The sequence below is a fragment of the Canis lupus genome, chromosome 13 (assembly GCF_003254725.2).
Source record: "Canis lupus dingo isolate Sandy chromosome 13, ASM325472v2, whole genome shotgun sequence".
NCBI lineage: Eukaryota > Metazoa > Chordata > Mammalia > Carnivora > Canidae > Canis > Canis lupus.
Window position 1 is genome coordinate 35701575 of NC_064255.1, and position 24153 is coordinate 35725727.

At 44.3% G+C, this 24153-nt stretch overlaps 1 protein-coding gene across 17 annotated transcripts in view; it reads right to left on the reverse strand.

Moving 5' to 3' along the window:
- The window catches only part of PTK2 (protein tyrosine kinase 2), a 266474-nt gene that overhangs the window by 115276 nt on the left and 127045 nt on the right, over positions 1-24153 (reverse strand). For all 17 annotated transcript variants that reach the window (XM_049093133.1, XM_049093131.1, XM_049093130.1 and 14 more), the window contains one exon: positions 11705-11759. In XM_049093133.1, the coding sequence (XP_048949090.1) occupies positions 11705-11759 (55 nt within the window). The remainder of the gene's footprint in view (positions 1-11704; positions 11760-24153) is intronic.

Here is a 24153-nt window from a genome sequence, read left to right on the forward strand (position 1 = left end):
TTCCTACAAGTGCAGGACACCGCAAACTAGATTATGGTAACAGCTGCAAGGGATGGTGTCCATGGAGCATGGGGACCAGAGCACTGTGACAAATCACTTTCATTAACATTACTAAACAGTCGATATAGTTATTCGTGCCTCCAGGAGGAACACTTTAACTCAGGACAGATGAGTAATGGCACGCAACAATGAAAACCATGTCAAAGAGCTCCAGAAAAGAAGCCAATTCTCTGCCTTGTATCCAATCCCCAACCGGCTGCTTGGACAATCCTCCACTTGAACCTGCTCATTCATGCAATGCTTTCAAAAACGAGTCACCCAAATGAGCTTCCTCTCTGAAGTGGTACAGACAGTCTCTCTTTTAAGTCAAGCAGCTCAAGTCCTGGCTTGAGCATCAGACTCACATGCATCCACCCGCCTGCCTGAGGTTTCCATGGGACGTCTCACACATCTGAAAGCTGACAGTTCCCTAAGAGGACTCACGATTGCTCTCCAGGCTCGGCACCCCCAGCTCGGCCAATCTCCCAGCCACCTAAAGGCAGAGACCCAGGTGGCAGCCCCGACCGCTCTTTTCCCTAACCCCTCAAACTACTACACCCCCAACGAAGCCCTGCAAGTACTTTTCCAAAAAGCATATAGTGTTCCCTAATGTTTTCCACCACACCAGCCCCACTCTTGCCTGAACCCCTGCGACAGCCGCCTGGGCTACCATCTATATACCTTACACAGTCGCCAGGCGCTTTTTTTTTTTTAAATAAATTTATTTTTTATTGGTTTTCAATTTGCCAACATACAGAATAACACCCAGTGCTCATCCCCTCAAGTGCCCCCCTCAGTGCCCGTCACCCATTCACCCCCACACCCCACCCTCCTCCCCTTCCACCACCCCTAGTTCGTTTCCCAGAGTTAGGAGTCTCTATGTTCTGTCTCCCTTTCTGATACTTCCCACACATTTCTTCTCCCTTCCCTTAGATTTCCTTTCACTGTTATTTATATTCCCCAAATGAATGAGACCATATAATGTTTGTCCTTCTCCGACTGACTTACTTCACTCAGCATAATACCCTCCAGTTCCATCCACGTTGAAGCAAATGGTGGGTATTTGTCGTTTCTACTGGCTGAGTAATATTCCATTGTATACATAGGTCACAGCTTCTTTATCCATTCATCTTTCAATGGACACCGAGGCTCCTTCCACAGTTTGGCTATTGTGGACATTGCTGCTAGAAACATCGGGGTGCAGGTGTCCAGGCGTTTCATTGCATCTGAATCTTTGGGGTAAATCCCCAGCAGTGCAATTGCTAGGTTGTAAGGCAGGTCTATTTTTAACTCTTTGAGGAACCTCCACAGTTTTCCAGAGTGGCTGCACCAGTTCACATTCCCACCAACAGTGTAAGAGGGTTCCCCTTTCTCCGCATCCTCTCCAACATTTGTGGTTTCCTGACTTGTTAATGTTCCCCATTCTGACTGGTGTGAGGTGGTATCTCATTATGGTTTTGATTTGTATTTCCCTAATGGCAAGTGATGCAGAGCATTTTCTCATGTGCATGGTGGCCATGTCTATGTCTTCCTCTGTGAGATTTCTCTTCATGTCTTTTGCCCATTTCATGATTGGATTGTTTGTTTCTTTACTGTTGAGTTTAATAAGTTCTATATAGATCTTGGAAACTAGCCCTTTATCTGATACATCATTTGCAAAAATCTTCTCCCACTCTGTAGGTTGTCTTTTAGTTTTGCTGACTGTATCCTTTGCTGTGCAAAAGCTTCTTATCTTGATGAAGTCCCAATAGTTCATTTTTGCTTTTGTTTCTTTTGCCTTCGTGAATGTATCTTGCAAGAAGTTACTGTGGCTGAGTTCAAAAAGGGTGTTGCCTGTGTTCTCCTCTAGGATTTTGATGGAATCTTGTCTCACATTTAGATCTTTCATCCATTTTGAGTTTATCTTTGTGTATGATGAAAGAGAGTGGTCTAGTTTCATTCTTCTGCATGTGGATGTCCAATTTTCCCAGCACCGTTTATTGAAGAGACTGTCTTTCTTCCAGTGGATAGTCTTTCCTCCTTTATCGAATATTAGTTGACCCTAAAGTTGAGGGTCCACTTCTGGGTTCTCTATTCTGTTCCACGGATCTATGTGTCTGTTTTTGTGCCAGTACCACACTGTCTTCATGACCACAGCTTTGTAGTACAACCTGAAATCTGGCATTGTGATGCCCCCAGATACGCTTTTCTTTTTTAAAATTCCCCTGGCTATTCGGGGTCTTTTCTGATTCCACACAAATCTTAAAATAATTTGTTCTAACTCTCTGAAGAAAGTCCATGGTATTTTGATAGGGATTGCATTAAACGTGTAAATTGCCCTGGGTAACATTGACATTTTCACAATATTAATTCTGCCTATCCATGAGCATGGAATATTTTTCCATCTCTTTGTGTCTTCCTCAGTTTCTTTCAGAAGTGTTCTATAGTTTTTAGGGTATAGATCCTTTACCTCTTTGGTTAGGTTTATTCCTAGGTATCTTATGCTTTTGGGTGCAATTGTAAATGGGATTGACTCCTTAATTTCTCTTTCTTCAGTCTCGTTGTTAGTGTATAGAAATGCCACTGACTTCTGGGCATTGATTTTGTATCCTGCCACACTACCAAATTGCTGTATGAGTTCTAGCAATCTGGGGGGGAAACTTTTGGGTTTTCTATGTAGAGGATCATGTCATCGGCGAAGAGGGAGAATTTGACTTCTTCTTTGCCAATTTGAATGCCTTTAATGTCTTTTTGTTGTCTGTTGCTGAGGCTAGGACTTCCAGTGCTATGTTGAATAGCAGTGGTGAGAGTGGACATCCCTGTCTTGTTCCTGATCTTAGGGGAAAGGCTCCCAGTGCTTCCCCATTGAGAATGATATTTGCTGTGGGCTTTTCGTAGATGGCTTTTAAGATGTTGAGGAATGTTCCCTCTATCCCTACACTCTGAAGAGTTTTGATCAGGAATGGATGCTGTATTTTGTCAAATGCTTTCTCTGCATCTAATGAGAGGATCATATGGTTCTTGGGTTTTTCTCTTGCTGATATGATGAATCACATTGATTGTTTTACGAGTGTTGAACCAGCCTTGTGTCCCAGGGATAAATCCTACTTGGTCATGGTGAATAATTTTCTTAATGTACTGTTGGATCCGATTGGCTAGTATCTTGTTGAGAATTTTTGCATCCATGTTCATCAGGGATATTGGTCTGTAATTCTCCTTTTTGGTGGGGTCTTTGGTTTTGGAATTAAGGTGATGCTAGCCTCATAGAATGAATTTGGAAGTACTCCATCTCTTTCTATCTTTCCAAACAGCTTTAGTAGAATAGGTATGGTTTCTTCTTTAAACGTTTGATAGAATTCCCCTGGGAAGCCATCTGGCCCTGGACTTTTGTGTCTTGGGAGGTTTTTGATGACTGCTTCAATTTCCTCCCTGGTTATTGGCCTGTTAAGGTTTTCTATTTCTTCCTGTTCCAGTTTTGGTAGTTTGTGGCTTTCCAGGAATGTGTCCATTTCTTCTACATTGCCTAATTTATTGGCATATAGCTGTTCATAATATGTTTTTAAAATCGTTTGTATTTCCTTGGTGTTGGTAGTGATCTCTCCTTTCTCATTCATTATTTTATTAATTTGAGTCTTCTCTCTCTCTTCTTTTTAATAAGGTTGGCTAATGGTTTATCTATCTTATTAATTCTTTCAAAGAACCAACTCCTGGTTCTGTTGATCTGTTCCACAGTTCTTCTGGTCTCGATTTCGTTGAGTTCTGCTCGAATCTTTATTAACTCTCTTCTTCTGCTGGGTGTAGGATCTGTCTGCTGTTTTTTCTCTAGCTCCTTTATGTGTAAGGTTAGCTTTTGTATTTGAGTTCTTTCCAGTTTTTGAATGGATGCTTGTATCGCGATGTATTTCCCCCTTAGGACTGCTTTTGCTGCATCCCAAAGATTTTGAATGCTTGTATCTTCATTCTCATTAGTTTCCATGAATCTTTTTAATTCTTCCTTAATTTCCTGGTTGACCCTTTCATCTTTTAGCACGATGGTCCTTAACCTCCATGTGCTTGAGGTCCTTCCAAACTTCTTGTTGTGATTTAGTTCTAATTTCAAGGCATTATGGTCTGAGAATATGCAGGGGATGATCCCAATCTTTTGGTATCGGTTCAGACCCAATTTGTGACCCAGTATGTGGTCTATTCTGGAGAAAGTTCCATGTGCATTTGAGAAGAATGTGTATTTAGTTGAGTTTGGATGTAAAGTTCTGTAGATATCTGTGAAATCCATCTGGTCCAGTGTATCATTTAAAGCTCTTGTTTCTTTGGAGATGTTGTGCTTAGAAGACCTATCTAGTATAGAAAGAGCTAGATTGAAGTCACCAAGTATAAGTGTATTATTATCTAAGTATTTCTTCATTTTGGTTATTAATTGATTTAAATATTTGGGAGCTCCCACATTCGGGGCATATATATTGAGGATTGTTAAGTCCTCTTGTTGGATAGATCCTTTAAGTATGATATAGTGTCCCTCTTCATCTCTCACTACAGTCTTCGGGGTAAATTTTAGTTTATCTGATATGAGGATGGCTACTCGCCAGGCGCTTTTTAAAACATGAATTGGATCACTTCACTCTGCAGCCTCAACCCTTGGGTACTTAGGAAACGGAATCATCTAACTCTGCAAGTGTGGAGCATGAGAGGCCTCAAGGCCCCAGGGGTCAGGAGGAAGAGCAGGGTGGACAAGCAGGTTCGGCAGCCAAGTCAGGGCCGCATCATCATGGCCGTGTAGGGAGGCTCAGGGAGGGCACAGCTGCTCTCTCGTCTCCAGCCCCCTCTATCTCGCAGGGCCTTCAGAGAGAGGTTCTTCTATTACCTGTATCTTACAAATGAGGAAATGGGAGGCACAAAGAAAACAAAGACCCCAAATCTCCGAGCTGCATGGCAGAGCCAGGACTGAAGGCCAAGCAGCCTGGCGCCAGCGTCTGTGCTCTTAATGAGAGCATCACTTCCCCTCCTGGAGGTCATCAGCCTCCTGGAGGCCGTCGGCCTTTTAAATGCCACCCTGGCATTTAAACCACTCCTGGTTAGGGCAGGAGCCTGGCCAGCACCGGGCACGCAGCACACACTGGGCACTCAACAAACATTTTAAAGAGATGAGCAGCTTCAAGAAAAAAGAAAGGACACTGTCCCTGCCATTATCCTGCACCCTCGGGGCAGCGCTGACAATGGCAGCCTGGAGCTGCAGCAGAAGAGAGACCTGAAATTATGAGGGAGGGGCACAAGTGTGCTCATGAGCCTCACTGGCGTTGGCTCTTTATTTATTAAAGCAACTTCAGTGATGTTAGTACATAGCTCTCCTGTTTTCCAGTCTTTTTCCTAACATTACAAAGCTGGTTCTAAAAAATAATTTGCACGTAACAGATAAATACATGCATGTGTGTAAAAAATAAAACCTAAGACCACCTCACAGTCCCCGTGGAACCCGTCTCACTGATCCCGAGCCACGACAGCTCCCCAATCCTGCTTCCCCTTCCCTATTCTGCGCCTCGACCACCAGCAGCAGGCCCGCTTGAGTATGCGGGGCAGAAATGCAGGCCAGGCCCTGCTCCCCCTCCCTCCTCCCACATCAGGCTTTACACCCTCAGTGCTCCGCTCACTCTGCTACTCACGCTCACAACAGTGTGTTCTGAGGACCAAGGAACACAAAAGAGTGCGGGTATTTCTATGACAGGACGGGAGCCATCGGCCCCGTGCTCCTGCCCCGCCTTCAACCCCATGCCCAACACTTGGCCATGGACCCCCTACTTCAGCATTCACCTGCTGGGAATTTCCGAGTAGCTGGGAAATGTCTGAAAGTGGCACCTACTGTGCGGTATTGACTGACCAACAGTCTGAGGCACAGGTTCCTGCGTCTCCCTCCCACAGCCAAACCTGCGGGAATGTGCTGGCCTGCACACTGCTCTCATGCTCGTCTGAGCAGAAGTCTCAGGATGACAGTGGCAGCCTGTCCGTGGGCTCAAGCGGCCCCAGCAGGCCCCAGTCTCCATTCAGGACTAGCTTCTGGCTCCCGGCAACTCCCAGGGCACCTGGCCGGGGTGGGGGGTGCCACCACTTTCCCACGGTCTGGACTTCCACGTTGCTCCAAAGCTACGGTGTCCAGTGCCAGACAAAAGCTAGAAAACCCTGCTGTCTGATAGGAGCCCTGGATTCATTTTAATGTGAAGGATCTTGGAGCCAGCACCAGTTCTTTCCTACTGCGTCAGTGAGGAAACAATCCCCCAAGATCTAACCTCCTGGACTCTCCGAATGTTAGTCAATACACTTCCAGAACTGTCGGAGCAGGCAAGACTGCTGTGCATTCACATTCTGTCCCTATTTATAGTTTCAACTCCTGCTTTGTGTTTGCCTGGATTTAGGAAACAAGGCGTCTATCTATGAATGCTGTTCAATTTGAAACCAATCCCGCTACAGAGAAAACTACTCAGCATGTGATACTTCTTCAGAATGAAGCAGTGTTATTAGGTTGGATCATCAGAAATCGCTTCTATTAAGCCACTCTGAATAACAAAAGTTGATTCTACATTAGTCACCCTAATATTTATCAAATGCTGCTAGCAGCAATGAACTTGCAGGGCTTCCCAGATGAAAAGGTTATGTAATATAATGCAAAAGAAAATCTGCAATAAAAGAATAGGTGGAGAATACATTAATTGAATGCTTTCATCCACCCACCCACCAAATGCTAAACATAGATGTATTACCAGTGCATGAAGACTGTGCTTTTAACTGAGACACATCAGACATATAACACTGTGCTAGTTTCAGGTGTAGAACACAGTGACTCGGTATTTGTACACATTCTGAAATGATCACCCCGGTAACCCTAGTGACCATCCATCACCTCACATCGTTACCAAGTTTCTGGTGATGAGAACTTTAAAGAATTACTCTCTTGGCAACTTTCAAGTATGTACTACAGTATTACTATCTACATTTACGTGTATGTGACATCCCCGTGACTTATAACTGGGAGTCTGTATCTTTGACCACCTTCACCCATTTTACTAACCTACCACCCGCCATCATTATCTTCTCTGTACCTATGAGCTCAGGTTTTTTGTTTGTTTTTATATTCTATAAGTGAGATCATAGAGTATTTGTCATTTTCTGACTTATTTCATGTAGCATAATGCCGTGAAGTCCATCCATGTTGTCACAAACAGAAGATTTCTTCCTTCCTTTTTCTGGCTGAGTAACACACCACATCTTCATTTTCCGTCCATCCATCAATCTACTCTCCCTGTCCACTAAGCCCCTCTTATATTGTTGCTGGGCCTCACACTGCGTTTCCTCGTGTGTCCTCAGTGTCCTCCGGCTGGGACAGCTTCTTGTTACCACTGAAAAGCATTCCTCAGGTTGGCTTAGATTTGTTGACTTTACTGGTACAATGTTGTTATAGACGTGTCTCTGCTGCTACTAAGATCAAAGACACAGAAACTTAAAATATCTTGTAAATTATTCTTCGGCACTGAGGTACATATGTCCCCTCCTCTGTTCTGTCGTCCATCAGAGCTCACTTAAGTCCCACCCAATACAACAAGGTACTCTCCCAAACCTTCAGTGTTAGCCTCTGGAACAGCCTGCGGAAACACAAATGTACCCACACAGCCTACGTGCGGGAAAGCAAGTATGCGTGGATCTGGCCACCAGAGGACTGTTCTGGATGAAACAGGAAGCTAAGATAAATTTCGTGTTAGCTGAAGTTTCGTTAGCAATACTTCTGAAGAAGGGACTGTGCAAACACAATGCATGTTGTACGGCAGCTGTTCCACGCCACACGGGCACTCGCTGAGGATGGTGTCATGGATCTGGGTGGCCATCAGTGCAACACTGAAGATTTTTATGCAGAAGGTAAACAATGCTGGCCTATGGAAATGAACTACTGATTAAACTATGTAAGAAGCCAAACAGACTTTATTTGGTTTATAAAATTACATTAGAGAGCAGGTGGGAAGTGAGTTCTGCTGAACTTGCGTGAGAACCACTAGATGAATCTATACCTACACCAAGCAGCAGCTAAAAATTCTATTTTCCCCTGCTTGTCACAAAATAGCAGCGACTGAACTTCTCAAAACACAACTACTCTTTATGGTTCAGGAAGTTTTCTCAAGTTCCCTACAGTCGGCGCCTTCCTTTTTGCTCCTGAGGAAGCCACGGCGCCCAGGCCGGATCACTGCATATCCCGCCCTTTCCCTCCCCAGCTCTGCCTGCTTCCACCCTGTCCTCTGGGCTGCTGCTGGGCTCACACTCCAAAATCCGCACGATGATCACACCCGCAGCCCACAGGGAGAGCTGCTGCAGGTCCCAGCCCACACCACTCCCAATCTCCACACACAAGGCAATGGAGGCCTCATGCCTTCTAGGTGCTGCCCCAACACTGGAGTCAGCAGCAGTGAGGACAGGAAGGCAATCATCGGGGCAGATCCGAGGGACAGCCTGCAAGAGGCCTGGAGGGACAAGTCCAGTCAGGGAAGGGGGCTTGTGCTCAGTGAGGCAGACGTGGAGCAGCAAGCACACCAGGCTCTCGGTGCTGCTCTCCTAAATGGGGCCTTCCTTCCACAGCACACCTCCCTACACAGCTCCCTGCTACCTTGACTCATCTTCCCAGTTGCTCTTCAAGCTGTCCACTCTGTCATCTGAGTTAGGTTTGCCTAATGTCACCAAGTTACCAGGCACCAGGCCAAACACAGCACTCATGGTGGAGAATGCAACAGGCATTATCAGTGCTCTCGTAGATCTTAAAATACAGTGGAGGCGGACAGACAAAATGCAGATGGAAATAACTGTGAATCAGAATTTAAGAAAGTAAATAAAGACCCTGAGCAGAGTCCTGAGAGAGGAGAGCAGTCCTCTGCCTTCTGTCTGTACCTGGCATGCTGAGGAGACCATGCGAGGGCGAGCAAGCCCAGGTCTGGGAGAGCTCGCAATGAGGACCAGGAGGCTCAGACCAGTCCCCCTATAGACCTCAGACGCTGCAGGTCACCTGGGCTATACCTGCACCAGGGTACTTGTAACCTGTACCCGGCACCCCCCCCCCCCCCAGTTTTGAGTCTGAGCATCCTTTTTAAATGTTATCTGTTGGGGTTCCCAAGTGACAGCAGTCATACCTCTTGTGACAACTGCTTATCTGCATACAGCTTTGAGGAGATTGCAGAAACTCTGCAGTGGCCTTGGGGCTCACATCAGAGAGCCACTTAAGACACTACTAACATGACACAGCCATTTCCACATACCTCCCTGCTTTTTAATTCCACATTGGCTAGTGCACTTTTATGTTCAGTGACAATGTAAATTTGCTAAAGAACTGTGTCTTCTACTTGTGTGAACGCCTCCTCCCCACCCCACCCACTGGCAAATTGCAGACTCATGCACAAAGACATCTCTTCACTGGAGGCTCTATTCTCCTAGGCCTTCTTGGCACCACAGCATGACTCTCCAGGTCAAACTGAGTCTCCTATCCTCCCAAACCCAGAAATACCACCAGCCCACACCTAATAACCCTCCAGAAGGACACAACTCCACCATTCTCACATACTCCAAACATGCTGGATTTCTCCTGCTACACCACCCTCCCACCATTCCAAACTTCACTTAAAGCTGGTCTGTGAACTACCTGTCCCATCCATTGCTGTGCCTGGCCTTTATCACCTGCTTGGAGTGCACTGCAAGAGCTAGCTCCCTACCAATTCACTCCAGCCTTTTGTGAGTAGATCAGGTAACTTGAATGAAAATAAAACAGCAGGATAGCCACACTAGAAAAAGAGCCTGAAACATTACAGAAGAGTATACTTCTCCCTTCTTAACTGTGCTCATTACATTTGTAGAGTACTTTATAACAAACACTTCTGTATCCGTTTCCCATTAGATCATTGAGAAGCTGTGTGAGAAAAGGAGGACCATTACTACCTCCTTTGTGAGGTTCAAGCAAGCAAGACCCAGATGCCTGGACTCAGGGCCTTTGTCACAGATTGCATTTGGTAAAGTGTACCCAGACTATGACCCAATAACAGGCAATGGGACATAGTCGGCAAACAGTAATAGCACAATGGCCAAGAAACTTTTGTGTAGAAGGAAGTAATGCAGGGGTGCCTGGGTGGCTCAGTTGGTGAAGCAGCTGCCTTCAGCTCAGGTCATGATCCCAAGGTCCTAGGATCAAGCCCTACATCAGGCTTCCTGCTTAAAGGTGAGTGGCTTGTCCCTCTCCCTCTGACCCTCCCCACTGCTTGTGCTCTCTGTCTCTCTGTCTCTCTCTCTCCCTCAAATAAATAAGTAAAATCTTTAAAAAGGAAAAGAAAGTTTAATGCAATGAAAACTGATGGACTTGGCATTTTATTATTATGAGCTCAGTGTTCCTTTTCTTAATATTAGAGAACACCTAGTGAGGTTTTTTTTTTTTTTAAGATTTTATGTATTTGTGAGAGAGAGAGCATGCACGTGGGGGTGGGGGATGAGGAGGGGCAGAGGCAGAGGGAGAAGCAGGCTCCCCGCCTGAGCAGGGAGTGCCATGTAGGGCTTGATGCCTGGACCCAGAAATCATGACCTGAGCCTAAGACAGATGCTTAACTGACTGAGCCACACCCAGGGCCCCTACATACTGAGTTCTGTATTCACTGTTCTCAGGCTTTATGAATCTGTAATCCTTGTATGAAGCCCAAGTGTTAGAAAGTGGTTTCATCCCCACTTTACATATGTGGTAACTAAAATACAGTAAAATTAAGTAACTTGGCTAAAGTTCCATGCAATTCATGGTGACGAAGTCAAATTTGCACCAAGGCAGTCAGTGTGGCTTCAGAGCCAGTTTTCTGGACCAATGTTACATTCTCTCATAACATACATTTTAGCCTGCTTGGATGGTCTTCCATGTGACTATTCTGGTACAGAACAGCACTTTGGTGATAAAAAGAGCAGTAACAGCCACCATTATATATAAACTGTATTGTTACAGATCCCATGGTAAGTAACGTATATAACAATCTGTAAATATTCACATCAACCCTACAAAATGCTATTTTCTTCATTGTGGAAATAACAAACAGTCCAAGACTATGGGGCTCATAAATGGGAAAGCTCGTATCAGCCGGACTCTATTCTGACCAAAGCCTATGCCCTCCCTCACTTGAACGTCTTGGCATGTGCTCTAGATTGGCTGGAAACGACACCTCAGAGCCCCTGGGTGTTCCTCCCCTGCAGTTTCCTCTGCAGGGAGGGAAAGAAGATGATGCTCTGCAAAAGTTACTAATGAGGAGGAGTGTCCACGTGGTTGGAATAAGAGAAGAGAGATCTTTACAATGCAACTTATATGTGCACAGGTGTGCACAGACACACATTCAGCTACCACGATGATCCATTTACATACTGCTTCCTCACTTACATGTATCAAAATACCTGAGACCTTAAAGACCTAGGTGACAAAGCCTCGGGTACATTCAAGTTTCTTAATGTTGTACTTAGCTGAGTGTCACATGTAAAAAACAAGTGAAACCATAGCTTTGTGGGAGAGAGCTGTGCCTGCAAAAATCTACTTGCCATTAACAGGAGCAAAATAACTATCAGCTTTTTTACATTGTAACTTTTACATGTAAGAGAGAAAACCATATACCATAGGGAAGTATCTGATTAAAATAAAGCAGATTCTAATTACCTTGACAGAATCCAGTAAACTCCTAGGAAAAAATCGCTTCAAACCAACATCTTTTCTGAAACATAAAAAGAAGCGTATTAACAAATAACACCACCAAATCAATTAATATAATGACATTGTTGCAAGAACATAAATGCAATTTATTTATCCTTCCACTTATTATTTAGGAAAGAAGGAAGTATAATAAAGCTCCAATTTACCAGCAGTCAGGGAAGGGGTGGGACAAGTCATTTTCTAGATATGAGTAGAAAATATCAATATGAGTTGCTTTCAGTAGAACATCTTTTTCCTGTTTTAACCCTCACTGTTAAAAACCCTTCTAAAGTGTGCCTCTTGGCAAGAGGGCAATGTATCAGTAAACACTGTTTGAAAGTTAGCCTTATAAATACCAGTTCCAACTGGGTGACATTGTATTTGTAGAGAAAGTAGACTGGCCAGAGTAGGAAAACGTTTGGGATATACCATTAAAATTACCTGAATTAATCCTAAGAGTAGACTATTTTTTTAAGTAAACTTTTTTTGACTAAGGGATTCATTCACCTAACCCAAGTGTATCATCTTAGTTTCACATAGCAAACAAAAAGTGAGAAATTAGGTGACTTGCCTAAAGTCAGAAAGCTAAAAGTGTGAAAAGGTCAGAAGTCCCAGTGATTTTCTTTAGATCAGGCTACAGAATTGATCATTACTATTACGAGCGTCAAAACACTCTGGCCAAGAGCACAGACCAAAAAGACCAGCTCGTTCTCTTTCCTTGGTACCGAGTGCACCAGGAGTTTTGGGCCACTAGATGGCCCTCGTGTGCTAGTAAAATGAAACAGCCTCTGCAGACATTAGGGAACAGTGGACATCAAAGGATCCAGAAGGAGAAAACTAGACAATGTTATCCTTTCAGAATTACATTAAGTATAAGCTAAATAAGATATATTTTAAAATACAAAAGGGATGACTTCTTTATCTATGATTGTAGTTAAGTTAGCTGGCATTATAAATAAAACTATAGAAATCACAGAGCTTATATGGTTGATCCAATATCCAAACATTCCAATCCCCTATTCTATAATCTACTAGTTAGCACCTAAGCCAACAAACTTGCTAAATCCAAAACTGGTCTCAGTTCTCATTTCCTTTTCGTTGTTATCATGTCCACAACATGTTTCTAAATTCTTTCTCAACTTCCATGATGTTCTGTTTCCTGGTTCTATCTACCAATTAGTTCATATAACCCTAGCTTTTCATTTATTTTTCTAACTACTTCACTTTGTGACTTCCCTTCCATATCTTTTCAGATCTGCATCATCTACTGTGATTACAGGGTGTCAAAGGAGGAGAAGTGTCCCCCCCCAGGGTCTTCCCTTTCTTGCTGCCTCCTAAACAGACAGGGTCTTTGTATTTAAGGGTTTGGGTGCTAACCACTATGGGAAGTAGCACAATAAGCAGGTGAAGAGAAAAAGTCTAGAATCTTTAGGCACTGTTTCTGAGCATTTTCTCCCCTACGTTCTTTTCCGGGCACTTTTCACACAGAGAGCTCTGGGCTGGAATCTTCACATGGCCACAGGATGGATTTGGCTATAACCAAACACCTATAAACTTGAGGCTGGGGCAGCCCCGGTGGCGCAGCGGTTTAGTGCCGCCTGTAGCCCAGGGCCTGATCCTGGAGACCTAGGATCGAGTCCCACGTCGGGCTCCTGCATGGAGCCTGCTTCTCCCTCCTCCAGTGTCTCTGCCTCTCTCTCTCTCTTTGTCTATCATAAATAAATAAATAAATCTTAAAAACAAAACAAAAAACTTGAGGCTGTTTGTAAGCTGGGAATGCAAATTCCTGCTGCAACAGTGGTGCTGAGGATGAAAAAAGAGTGTGTTAAGTTCCTACAACTCTTTTCTCCAGACATACAGTAGATGCCCCTCCTGTCTGGTGAGCATTTGATCCACACGCCTGACTGCCTGCTGTTTGAGCACAGGGAGGTATGACCCTTTTCCGCCACAAGCAGAACACACGGTGGGGGTGGGGGAGGCTAAAAGAGCAGGTAGGAGGAAGGCTGGCAGATGCTCAGGGAAGAGGTGGTGGAAGGGTAGGCAACAGAGGAAATGAAAAGGGAAGAGATTCAGACCTGTGGACACAAGGTCAAGAGTGCCCAATGACTGGACATATGTGAAAGGACTCCATGCATCAAGAAGGGGAAGCCGGGGTGGGTTCTGTTTTAGATGTGAGGGTGGGAGCAAAGTGTATGTGGCCTCCTAGTGGGGATTTCAAGGAGGCAGCTGGCCACCAATGTCTCTGGCTGAGGGGGAAGACCTGGGCAGGGGATGTCCTCTTCCTGACCGTGAAACCAGTGTCACCCCTAGCCAACCAGGTAATGCATCTACTTTTAGAGTCAATTGGAAAGCAAAGAATTTATCACACTCATTCTGTTACAAATGGGGAAATTAAAGATGGACCCAAAGGGTTGTATGTTTCATGAAAAATGAGAGGGCATACTTCCTGGTGAAAATAAAGCCTGTTTCTAGGTGTTACTTTTACTTCCAAAATGAAGACAATTTCATCTGAGAGAAAACAAAACAAAAAAAGGTAAGGCCAACTAATGCTGGCAAGTATATAGTTTAGTTTTTCCAACGCTTTTGAGCAATGGATTTGTAACATTTGTCCGTATGTTACAATTCTTTTAAATGTGATACCTGGCAAGTAAGAAACTAAAAATGAGACAAAAGCATGCAAAATCATCAGAAAGATTCAACAACACATTTCAGTTCATTGAATCCAGAAGCCAATCTACCTTAGGCTTCATGGTGCAGGGCGCCAAGAAACCCGGAGGAGCAGCTCAGGCACTATGTTCACAGTTTTAGGGAGGGCCTATTACAATCATTCAAATTTAAACCCTCTCCTAGGACACCCAGTGGGGACAGGCAGCCTGTCCCACTTTCAATGTGAGGCTGCCTCTACAAGCTGCATAGCAGTTGAGCTTTTAGTTTCTTGTGCCCTAAAATTCATCTGAGCCCAAACTCTACACAAGTGTGAGATTATGTGAATCAAACAATAAATACTACCTATACATTTCAACAAAATACAACTACTGGCTTTTATTATAAGGCAATTCTTTACAAATAATTGTCAAGGGGTAGATCCTAAATTCATGCAAACTCATTGGACAAAAACTAGCTACATGAAACTTTTAGAATACTGCCAAACTGCAATTCCCAAACTCAAGCATTAGGTTGCTGGATTTCCATATAAGTCCAAAGGAAACCTCCAAACCCATACACAGCTGACAAGATATTAATATTAGGTAAGAACTATACTGTCCATCGCAGAGCCATGTGAAGCAATATAGACTTAAATTAGTTAAAATTCATCTAAAAATCTAGTTCCCTGTCATGGCGGCTACATTTCAGGTGCTTAGTGACCTCACATAGTGAGTGTGGTTGCCATGCTGGCCAGGGCAGAGAGGGCATCTCCATCATTATAAGATGCTGCACTGGGCTGCAGCAGTGAATCCAGGACATCAGGGACCCTGACTCTCCAGGGCTTGGGGCTTGGATCAAAGGCTCCTCGGTAAGGGAAGAGGTGAGTGGAATAGGTAAGGGAAGAGGTGAGTGGATGCTGGGTACAGCTACACAGCTAGGACAGTGACCATGGGATAACCACGCAGCATTAGAACCTCTGGGATGAAGCCCTGGAGCCAGGAGAGCATCCCATGCAGCCAATCTTACAGGACAGGGCTGGGTGTCATACAGAAGCCCTCAGCTGGCACTGCCCATCCATGTGCAGCAGGGAGCTTCCAATTGCTAGTCTTCCTACTTATTCTCTAAGGATTAGCAGAAAAGGGTGTCTATCATTTAGTTTCTAAAATTCAAATTATTTTGATGTGAAGCCTCAAAGAAAGCAAGGCTGCCCTCATCTGCTTGCTCACACCAGCACCATGTCGGATACTGGGGTGGAACAATCCCCTTTCCTCGGGGGAGACACAGGCTCAACAACCCACTGGCAGAGGTGTAGTCAGACCACCAGGCTCCAACACCAATATGACTGCTTGTTGACATTCAGAGTTTCTGGAGCTTAAATTTATAGTTGTGATCAATTTTAAGCCAGAATCCTTTTAATTAATGTTTAATTTACTTCTTGTCTTTCACAGGAAATACTGAAACCACTGCTGACCAACGAGGACTTTGTTCTCCTGCTCTGTGTCTCCAGGTGTCAGGGCTGACTGCCCACCTGCCACACCTGCCACACCTGCCACACCCAGCTCCCTACCCAGAGCAGTCCAGGCGGTAAGACACACTCCCTCCCCCTGGCAGGTGGCAGTCCTCGCCACCTGTCCTCACTAGTCGTCCTCAGCACCTGCTGCATCTCCTTGACACCCAGGGTCTCCTGCACACCAGGATGAATGCTCCAGAGTGCACCAGCTCCTGCCTAGGCAGCCCAGCGTGTGGCCTTGTCCTGCACAGGTGCATCCAAGTCTACAGATCCCTAACACAGCAGGCTTTGGGAGACCTGGGTATGAAATAAGCTTCATTATAAGTAAATTCTTATGTCAAAGATAAATTTATTTCCCCTTTGGCACTACTTCTAAGAAGACCTTGACTTTGTCTGTTAGCTTGGGGTACTTATACTCTGTGGACATAATTCCTTAAAGATTTAAAATCCAGGCAAAAAAGGCAACCAAAACTATGTTAAAATACAACTAAAATGTGCATTTTTCATATAGCATCCCTATCTTATCCTTGCTCCAAAACTCTCAGACGCAAGTATCTTTAGTGTAAAAATACAACAGATATTTAACCTCTATAATACCTCTTAAAAACTGATAAATATGAAAATTCTCTAAATGCAGGACAGATTTTTTACTTCTGAATAAGTGAATAGCAATTCACTGGTAATAAGAAGCTGTCTTTTGGCCAGGAAAAAGTATGTGTTCCTTCCTCTCTTGTAGCCAGGGGTGGCCATAGGACTACGACTCAGTCCATGTCCCTCTAAGGGAAAGCACTATGTATACACCTGTGTCCTTGCGAGGAGGAGAAAGAAAGAGGATGTCCACTTCTTCCTCCTCTGTGAGGCTGGAATACAAATGTGATGGTAAAGTCCACTAGCCATCCTAGGTCATGAGGTGGCATGCTATAGATGATGGAATGGCCAGATTGAAGAAGCCCAGCACTCTGCTAATGAGGAGCAGTGTCCATCTAAGTAAGACTTGCTTCGTATGAAAGAAGAATGACCTTGTCTTAGTTAAGACACTATCAATTCATGCCAAACCCACCAGCATCTTCTTTAACATAGGCAACTAAAAAAAACATGAGATTACTATTCAGAAGACAATGAAAAAATGAAAACAATGCAAAATCATAATTAACTTCTGTTAACTTTAACTCATGAAAAGAATTCAAGAAATCCCAATGGATGAATACCAAATGAATGTCCAACACTGTTAGGTGCTGGGAATAGCGGTGGGTTGGGGGAGGGAGGTCCTCCCTCAGGGAAGCTGACATTCTAGCAGAGAACAGATACAAGTACACAAACAACTACAGAAAATACATGACATGCAAAGATGATTAAAAACAAATTTCCTTAAAAAGCAAACCACTTTAATAAGGAAATGAGCAGAACTGAAAAGCAAAGTAGTTCACATAAAATAATTTCATGATACAATTGCGTAGTTCAAAGAAGAATCACTGGTATGTGAAATCCTTCCTTCAACGAGATCACAGTGGGAACCATAATTGAAACACAGTTTTATTAGCTGATTCTGGTAAATCTGTCATTGTCGAAATGCTTGAGGACAAGACAATTCTCTTAAAGCTCTGATCTGCCCTCCTGTGGAGGCTGCCTCCCTCCGCTGCCTCCCTCCCCCGCCTCAGCTCTGCTCATCAAGGTGTGCAGGTCTCTAGCTGCATGCCACTCCCTGGAAGCATGTCCTTGGGAGAACAGGTTCTGGGGCTGGGGTGGGGCTGTGGGGGGGTGTCACCGCCATGCATCTTCCCTTAGGCTACAAAGAAGGCACAACGGTTCTACCACAGTGGGAAAAACAGGGAAAGACTAGGTCTGGTTAGTTTAAAGAACTACAGAATTTCCTATGTACTACTTTCCCCACTCATAGAAGCTGGCCCAGTTATCTTCAGCATGATTTAAAATAGTTATTTAGAAACGTGGTAAAGTGGAAGGGGTATTCTTTATCAGGCTATAAACAATCAAGATTGTCTTTAAATTTTCGGACAGAAACTAAGCAACCCTGTGGATTATTTCACAATTTATCTCCTTACTGGCAGGCCACCCAGGCCGCCCCAAGGGAAAAAGAACCATACAATAAAGTCAGAGGAAACAAGTGATATTCTGCATTCATGCTGAATTCTTTTCTGTACTAGAAAATCTACATCCTTCCAAGTGGCCCCAAGTCACCAGCAATCCTCATAAGGAAAGAGAAATGCCGAGAGAAATGCCGAGGCCTCCGTAGGATCTGGACTGCCGGGTCTCTGGGGCAGGATGGCCAGAGTCTGCTCAGAGCTAGATGATCCTCTTAGTAGGCATCACGTGTAAAGCCTTCTTGACAGCTGTGTGGGAAGATGGAATGGGAAGAGCAGCTTCACAGATTTTTAAAGTACTGAGAAAATACCACGATGAGTCAAGAATTGTTCATGGAGTAAAGCCATCTTTCAAGATGTCAGAAACAGAACTTTACCATGAAAAGATGCATACAAAAGAATTAAATACTATATCTTAAAAATGAAGGGAAACTGACATCCAAAGACAGGCTGGGTCTAGCCTGGGCTCCAGCAGGGTCAGTTTAAGCAGCCTGGTAACAAACAGGCAGGCCTGCAGTCCTGGCCCAACATGCCCTAAGTGCTGGGGTTGAGGAGCACTGGGGAGGAGCACTGTGGTTGAGGAGTGCTGGGCCAGCTGGCCTCGGGCACCTGCTCTGGGGTTCTTGACAGGATGCTGTCTGAAGGACCAAGTGTTCTGGCGCTGGGTCCGGACCCAAGGGAGGCTGCAGTTGTGCCATCCACCCTTCGGATCTCCAAGAAGCCCCTCTGGAGCCCCACATGCCCAACTTCGGGCCAACAGTCTCTGATTCAAGCCACGTGGAAGCCTGAGTGAGTCAGAGGAACAGCAGACTAACACTCCTGGCACCATCACAGGCACAAGCACGCAACAAAAGGTTACTAGGAGCTAAGAGCAGATCATATCCCAAGACATGAACTTGCAGAACTGAAAAGTATCAATGGTGAAATGAAGCATGAGCCAATGAGGCTTAGAAGACACACACACACACCATCACAAGGAGAAACGGAGATGGAAAATATGAGCCACATGAGGAGCTACAGAAGTCCAAATGTATCTAGTTGACAATTCCAGAGCTGATGGCATATACTTTCCAGATGAAAACACAAATCCACAGAACCAAGCAGCACATCTTGTTCCAAGCTGGGTCACCAAAGAAACACAAGCCTGAGACACGAGTGAGACTGGAAGAGCAACGCTAAGATCTTAAAGGGAAGAGCAATCAGAGAAATGGCAGCACACCTGTCAACAGCTGTACCGAACATTATCTTTTGAGTGTGGGGAAAATACAGCGTCTGAAAGGAAAAGGATGCTGGAAGGGTGCGCTTAGGTGACACAAGAGCGTTTAAGAGATAAAATGGTACACATGCTGCCAAATCAGCAATGTCTGCATGAGATCATATAATGTCTAACGTGTGGTTTAAGCAAAGACAGAACTAACATAATGAGCGAAATGGCATAGAAGTTGGAAGGAGATGCAGAGAGTGAGGATGTCCCAAGGTCTTTGCACTACTAGAAGAGAGGATGAAGGTAACTTTAAGATCTAGATTTGGTTAATATAGAAGGTTAAAATGTAAGGGTAACTAATAAAAGAACAGAAGTAGTTTATACATATCCAAATCATTAGGGAAGAAAATTTGGAATAAGAAAACCCATTAAGAAATAAACATTTAAAAAAAGGAATGAAAAAAAAAATAAAAATAAAAATAAAAAATAAAAAAAGGAATGAATACACACACACACACACACACACACACACACACACACAGTAGAAATAAAGACAACACAAGCCAGTCCAAATAGATCATTTATTCTAATAAATACGAACGTATTAAAGCCATCAGTTAAAGGAAAGACATTCTGGATTTAAGAAATCTGACTCTATGACGCTTACAAGAAACACTATAAAAGTGTAAAGATGTAATGAGGAGGGAAGTAATAGAAGAAAAGTAATAAAGGAACAGAAGAAGTGATACAAAGAAAGGAAATAAAAGCTAGGCCAATGCTAACCTAAAGAAAGCAAAGCAGACTTCAGGACGAGAAGTCCCCCCCAAACAAGAAAGTATGTATGATTAGGCACCCTGAGAGTAACTGAATAATGACATGAGATTCAATTAACCAAGAAGATAAAAACATTCTGTTTGTGTTTATATGAAAAAGCTTCAAATACAAAGCAAACATGAACTGACCCACAGGAGGATACGGACACAGCTGCTCTCACAGAGGGAGACACATGCCTTCTCAGTTACTGAGTTGTCAAGAGACAAAATACCAGGAAAGACAGACATTAACCAGCTTGAGCAGAAAATACATTTTTAAAATCACACTGAACCACTTATAAAAACTGTCCACATAAAGGAAACACAGCAGAATATTAACTGCAGAATCTAGGTGGCAGATACATGTGTGCTTCCTGCATGGTTCTTTCAACTTTCTGTATGTCTGAATTTTTTCATAATAAATTACTGCAGGGAAATGATCTTACACAAGCCTGCAATGACAGTCTCCATGAAAGCCAAAGAAGCTGTTATCACACGGACCATTACCAAGAAAACCTTTTAAAAAATATCTGCACACTTGGAAATGTAAAAATAGAAACAAATACACAAGACTTTTAGAACAAAAGTTTCAGAACAAACATCAGGTCTTGAAACTCAAAACCAAAATGAAAATAACTGGCAGATTTTACTACATTAAAGAAAAAACAAGAAAAAAGAACATGTCCTGTATGATGAAAAGCCATATAAGCACAGTTGACAAACAAAGACAAGTTGGGAAGAACGTGCAGAACAAATACTACAAATACAGTTAATATGACAAAAACCTCTTAATATTAGTAAGAAAAAACACAAATATATGTAAAAATTGTTTTAAAAATATAGCTAATTTTTAAAAGGAATATAAAACGGCCCACATACGGGAAAGTGTTCGATATCAACAGTAATCAAGCTAAAGCAAATAAAACAAGCTATTATCTGCAGGTCAACAGGCAAAAACGAACAAGAAAACATGGTGACATTGCCTCGTACTGTCATTGTCCTGACTGGTTAAATGTGGCATCACACACGGATGTGATGGACTACTGTGCTGACGTGCATCCAGTGAGTGGAAACCTCACTCCAGAATAAGGCTGCCGAAAAAAGCAGGATGCACGTACAGCACCACCACTCTCACGTTAAGCTCTGTACTGTGTTGTACGAAAACATGGAAAAAGGGGGCCTAGGAGAATATCTGCTAAGACGGTAAGACTGGGAAGGTGGTTAACACTAACTGTTGGGATTTGAAGACTTTTATCTTATTGGACAACTCCGTTTCAATCTTCTCCAGCTAGACTGTATTACGACCTCTGTAACCAAATGAAAACTATTTTAAAGGGCTCAACATTAAGCTAACAGATAAACTCTGACATTGTTTTATATGGTTTTTTCTAATAACACTGCGAAGTAATGCTACACAGTTTGGTTTCATCAAGAGTGACAAGCTGTCCCCTGGATCCGGATCACAGCAAAGATCATGGGCAGACATTCACTCAGGGCCCGGTGCTACGTTCAGCTCTCCGGGTGGACCACCTCCCTAACTGCACACCAAGGCAGGCAGCAGCCCCGCCTGCACTTTACACCCCTAGAAGCACACCGCAAGGGCAGGCCATGGGGCAACCAGGACCCACACCCAGATACCCTGCCGCCAGAGGGCAGAGTCACACGACTTCTACAGCTACGCAGAACCTAGCAGGAGGCAGAGGGCGGGCAGGGGAAACCCCGCCTGGTCATACCCTGGAACGCAAGCCTCTTAAATCCACCCCTCTTTTCCTTCTCTAGCATCTCTGCTTAATTCACAAAGCATATCTCTAAAAGGATTCACAACAGCTGCCTCAAGATTACAGAGAATTCAGCTTTTCACCCTCACCCTCTGAGAAGGCCCATGATGACCACACCATGCTGCACCCATTTCCCCCACAATACAAGCACAGGCCCTCCCTTGTGGACTGTGATCCCCACATTCTCCACTTCACTGACCCCCCACTCATCAGAGCCCCAGACTGTCCTCCGCCCCCTGCCTCCTGTCCTGTTGTCTCAATTTCTGTAATCTCTAGAAAGGAGCCCAGTTTACACGGATTCCAGTGTAATCTCCAATTTTCATTTCAAACAGGACCTGAGATCAAGAGCTGCAAGCTCTACCATCAGCCAGACAGGTGCCCTTCATTGCAAACTGATCTTAAACTGAAAACTCCTCTCTCCAACCCACCTTGATGGATACTTGCTTCTTCCTTTTCTTCTTTTAACTGCCTGTTCTTGCTGCTACGAACATGTCAATGCATGATCCATGGAGATTTTTCGGGCCCCTGGTGTCCTGTGACTCTGGCCCTTTTACAGTATTTCCAGTACACCTGGCTCACTTCATCCTGTGACACCAAAGTTCCTACTGTGGCCTCGCAGAGACAGGGCAGGATACAGTTCACACCATCCTTCCCCAGTCCCTACAACAGGACGGGCTTCCACAGTGACCCGAAGGACACGAACAGGTGCTCCTGCACCCTGCCACTAACTGCCAGGTGATTAATAATCCTGGTCCTCCTTGGACTTCACAAACCGTCCACCTCGGACTGGACCTCTTGAGATCGTCATCTTTATCTACTTGCTGGCTTTTCAACTCCACTCCCTCATCATTTCCCTTTACATGGAGACAGACTCCCGCAGAATAGTCTTCGATTTACAGAGGTTGCAAAGACAGTACAGAGTCCCACGGATACCCCATGCCCAGCTGTTCCTACTATTCCTAGCTCACATTGCCAATGGCACACCAGCCACAACTCCTAATCAACATCGATTTATTATTGTTAACAAAGTCTATACTTCATTCAGATTTCATTATTTTCTGTATCATTTTTTTTGTTTCAGAATCCAACTTAATCATCATGACTCTAAAGGCTCTTCTTGGCTGTGTCAGCTTTTCAGATTTTCCTTGTTTTTGACAACCTTGACAGTTTGAAGGTGTACTGGTTTGTTGTTTTGTATAATGCCTCTCAACTGGGAATTATCTATTTCACATGATGAGACTGGGGTTATAGGTTTAGGGGAGGAAGCCAAGAGAGGTGAAGTGCCCTTCTCAACAGATCCTACCAGGGGCACGTGCCATCAACACGGCTCATCACTGCTCATGCTGACCTTGAGCATCCAGCTCAGGTGGGGCCTGCAGGTTTCCTCACTGCCAGCCGACTTTCTCCCCACACCCATTTCCGTACTGCACTGTACAAGTCACTAAGTACAGGCCGCTCTTTGAGGTGGGATTTTGTGTTCTGCCCCCTTTGTTGTCATATCTACATTAATTACTTGTAATTCTTCTGTATGGGAGACCTATCACTTCTCATTTATTTATTCAATTGTTTATATTAGTATGGACTCACGGATGTCTACTTTATGCTCTGGGTTATGATCTAAAACTGTCACTCATTTTGTAGCTCAGACTACTCAGCTTCAGGCACCTCAGCTGGCTCTTGTGACACATGGGCAGAGCACTTCCTCCCTCCTGGCACCTCCAGATGCCCAGGCCCCGCCTGCATTTATTTACCCTCCCCGCCTCTCTCTGGCATCAGGCACTTCTCAAAGGAGCCCTGGTTCCTTTTACTGACAAATGACATTAGAAACCAGGCCCTGGGTACCACTGGAGATTTTAATGCTATTGATATGAGTGATCTTTTAACATATGAAATAAACCCACATTTCTCCTTCCTTTCATTTCAAAAACAGGTATATTCCTTCAGAACTGAAAATCAATATGCTGTAATAGTTCACATGATTCCTCCCCAAACAGAAACCCTTCCTATGAGGAGCACCCCTAGCAGCCCAGGACAGACCTCGGCTCCAGCCACCTTCACCCCGCTGCCAGTGCTACGGTGCCTACGACACAGCCTCACTCCTTCTCGAGTGGGCAGGAAGGACACAGTGGTGCCCTGCTTCCTCACTTCCCTTTTCTAACCTTCCTTAATAACATGGAGTTCTAAACCACAGACCATGGTCCTCGTTTGCATGGCTCAGGAGTCCATGGCGTCAAGGACCTCAGCCCTTTGCAGAGCTCACTGGAGTGTTGGTGACCTGGCCCTCACAACCAACAGGTGGTTTCCTAGCTGTTACCTGGCCTCCTTTGTTTTTGTGCCTTCACGAAGTCTCTTCCCTCCTCCCGGCCA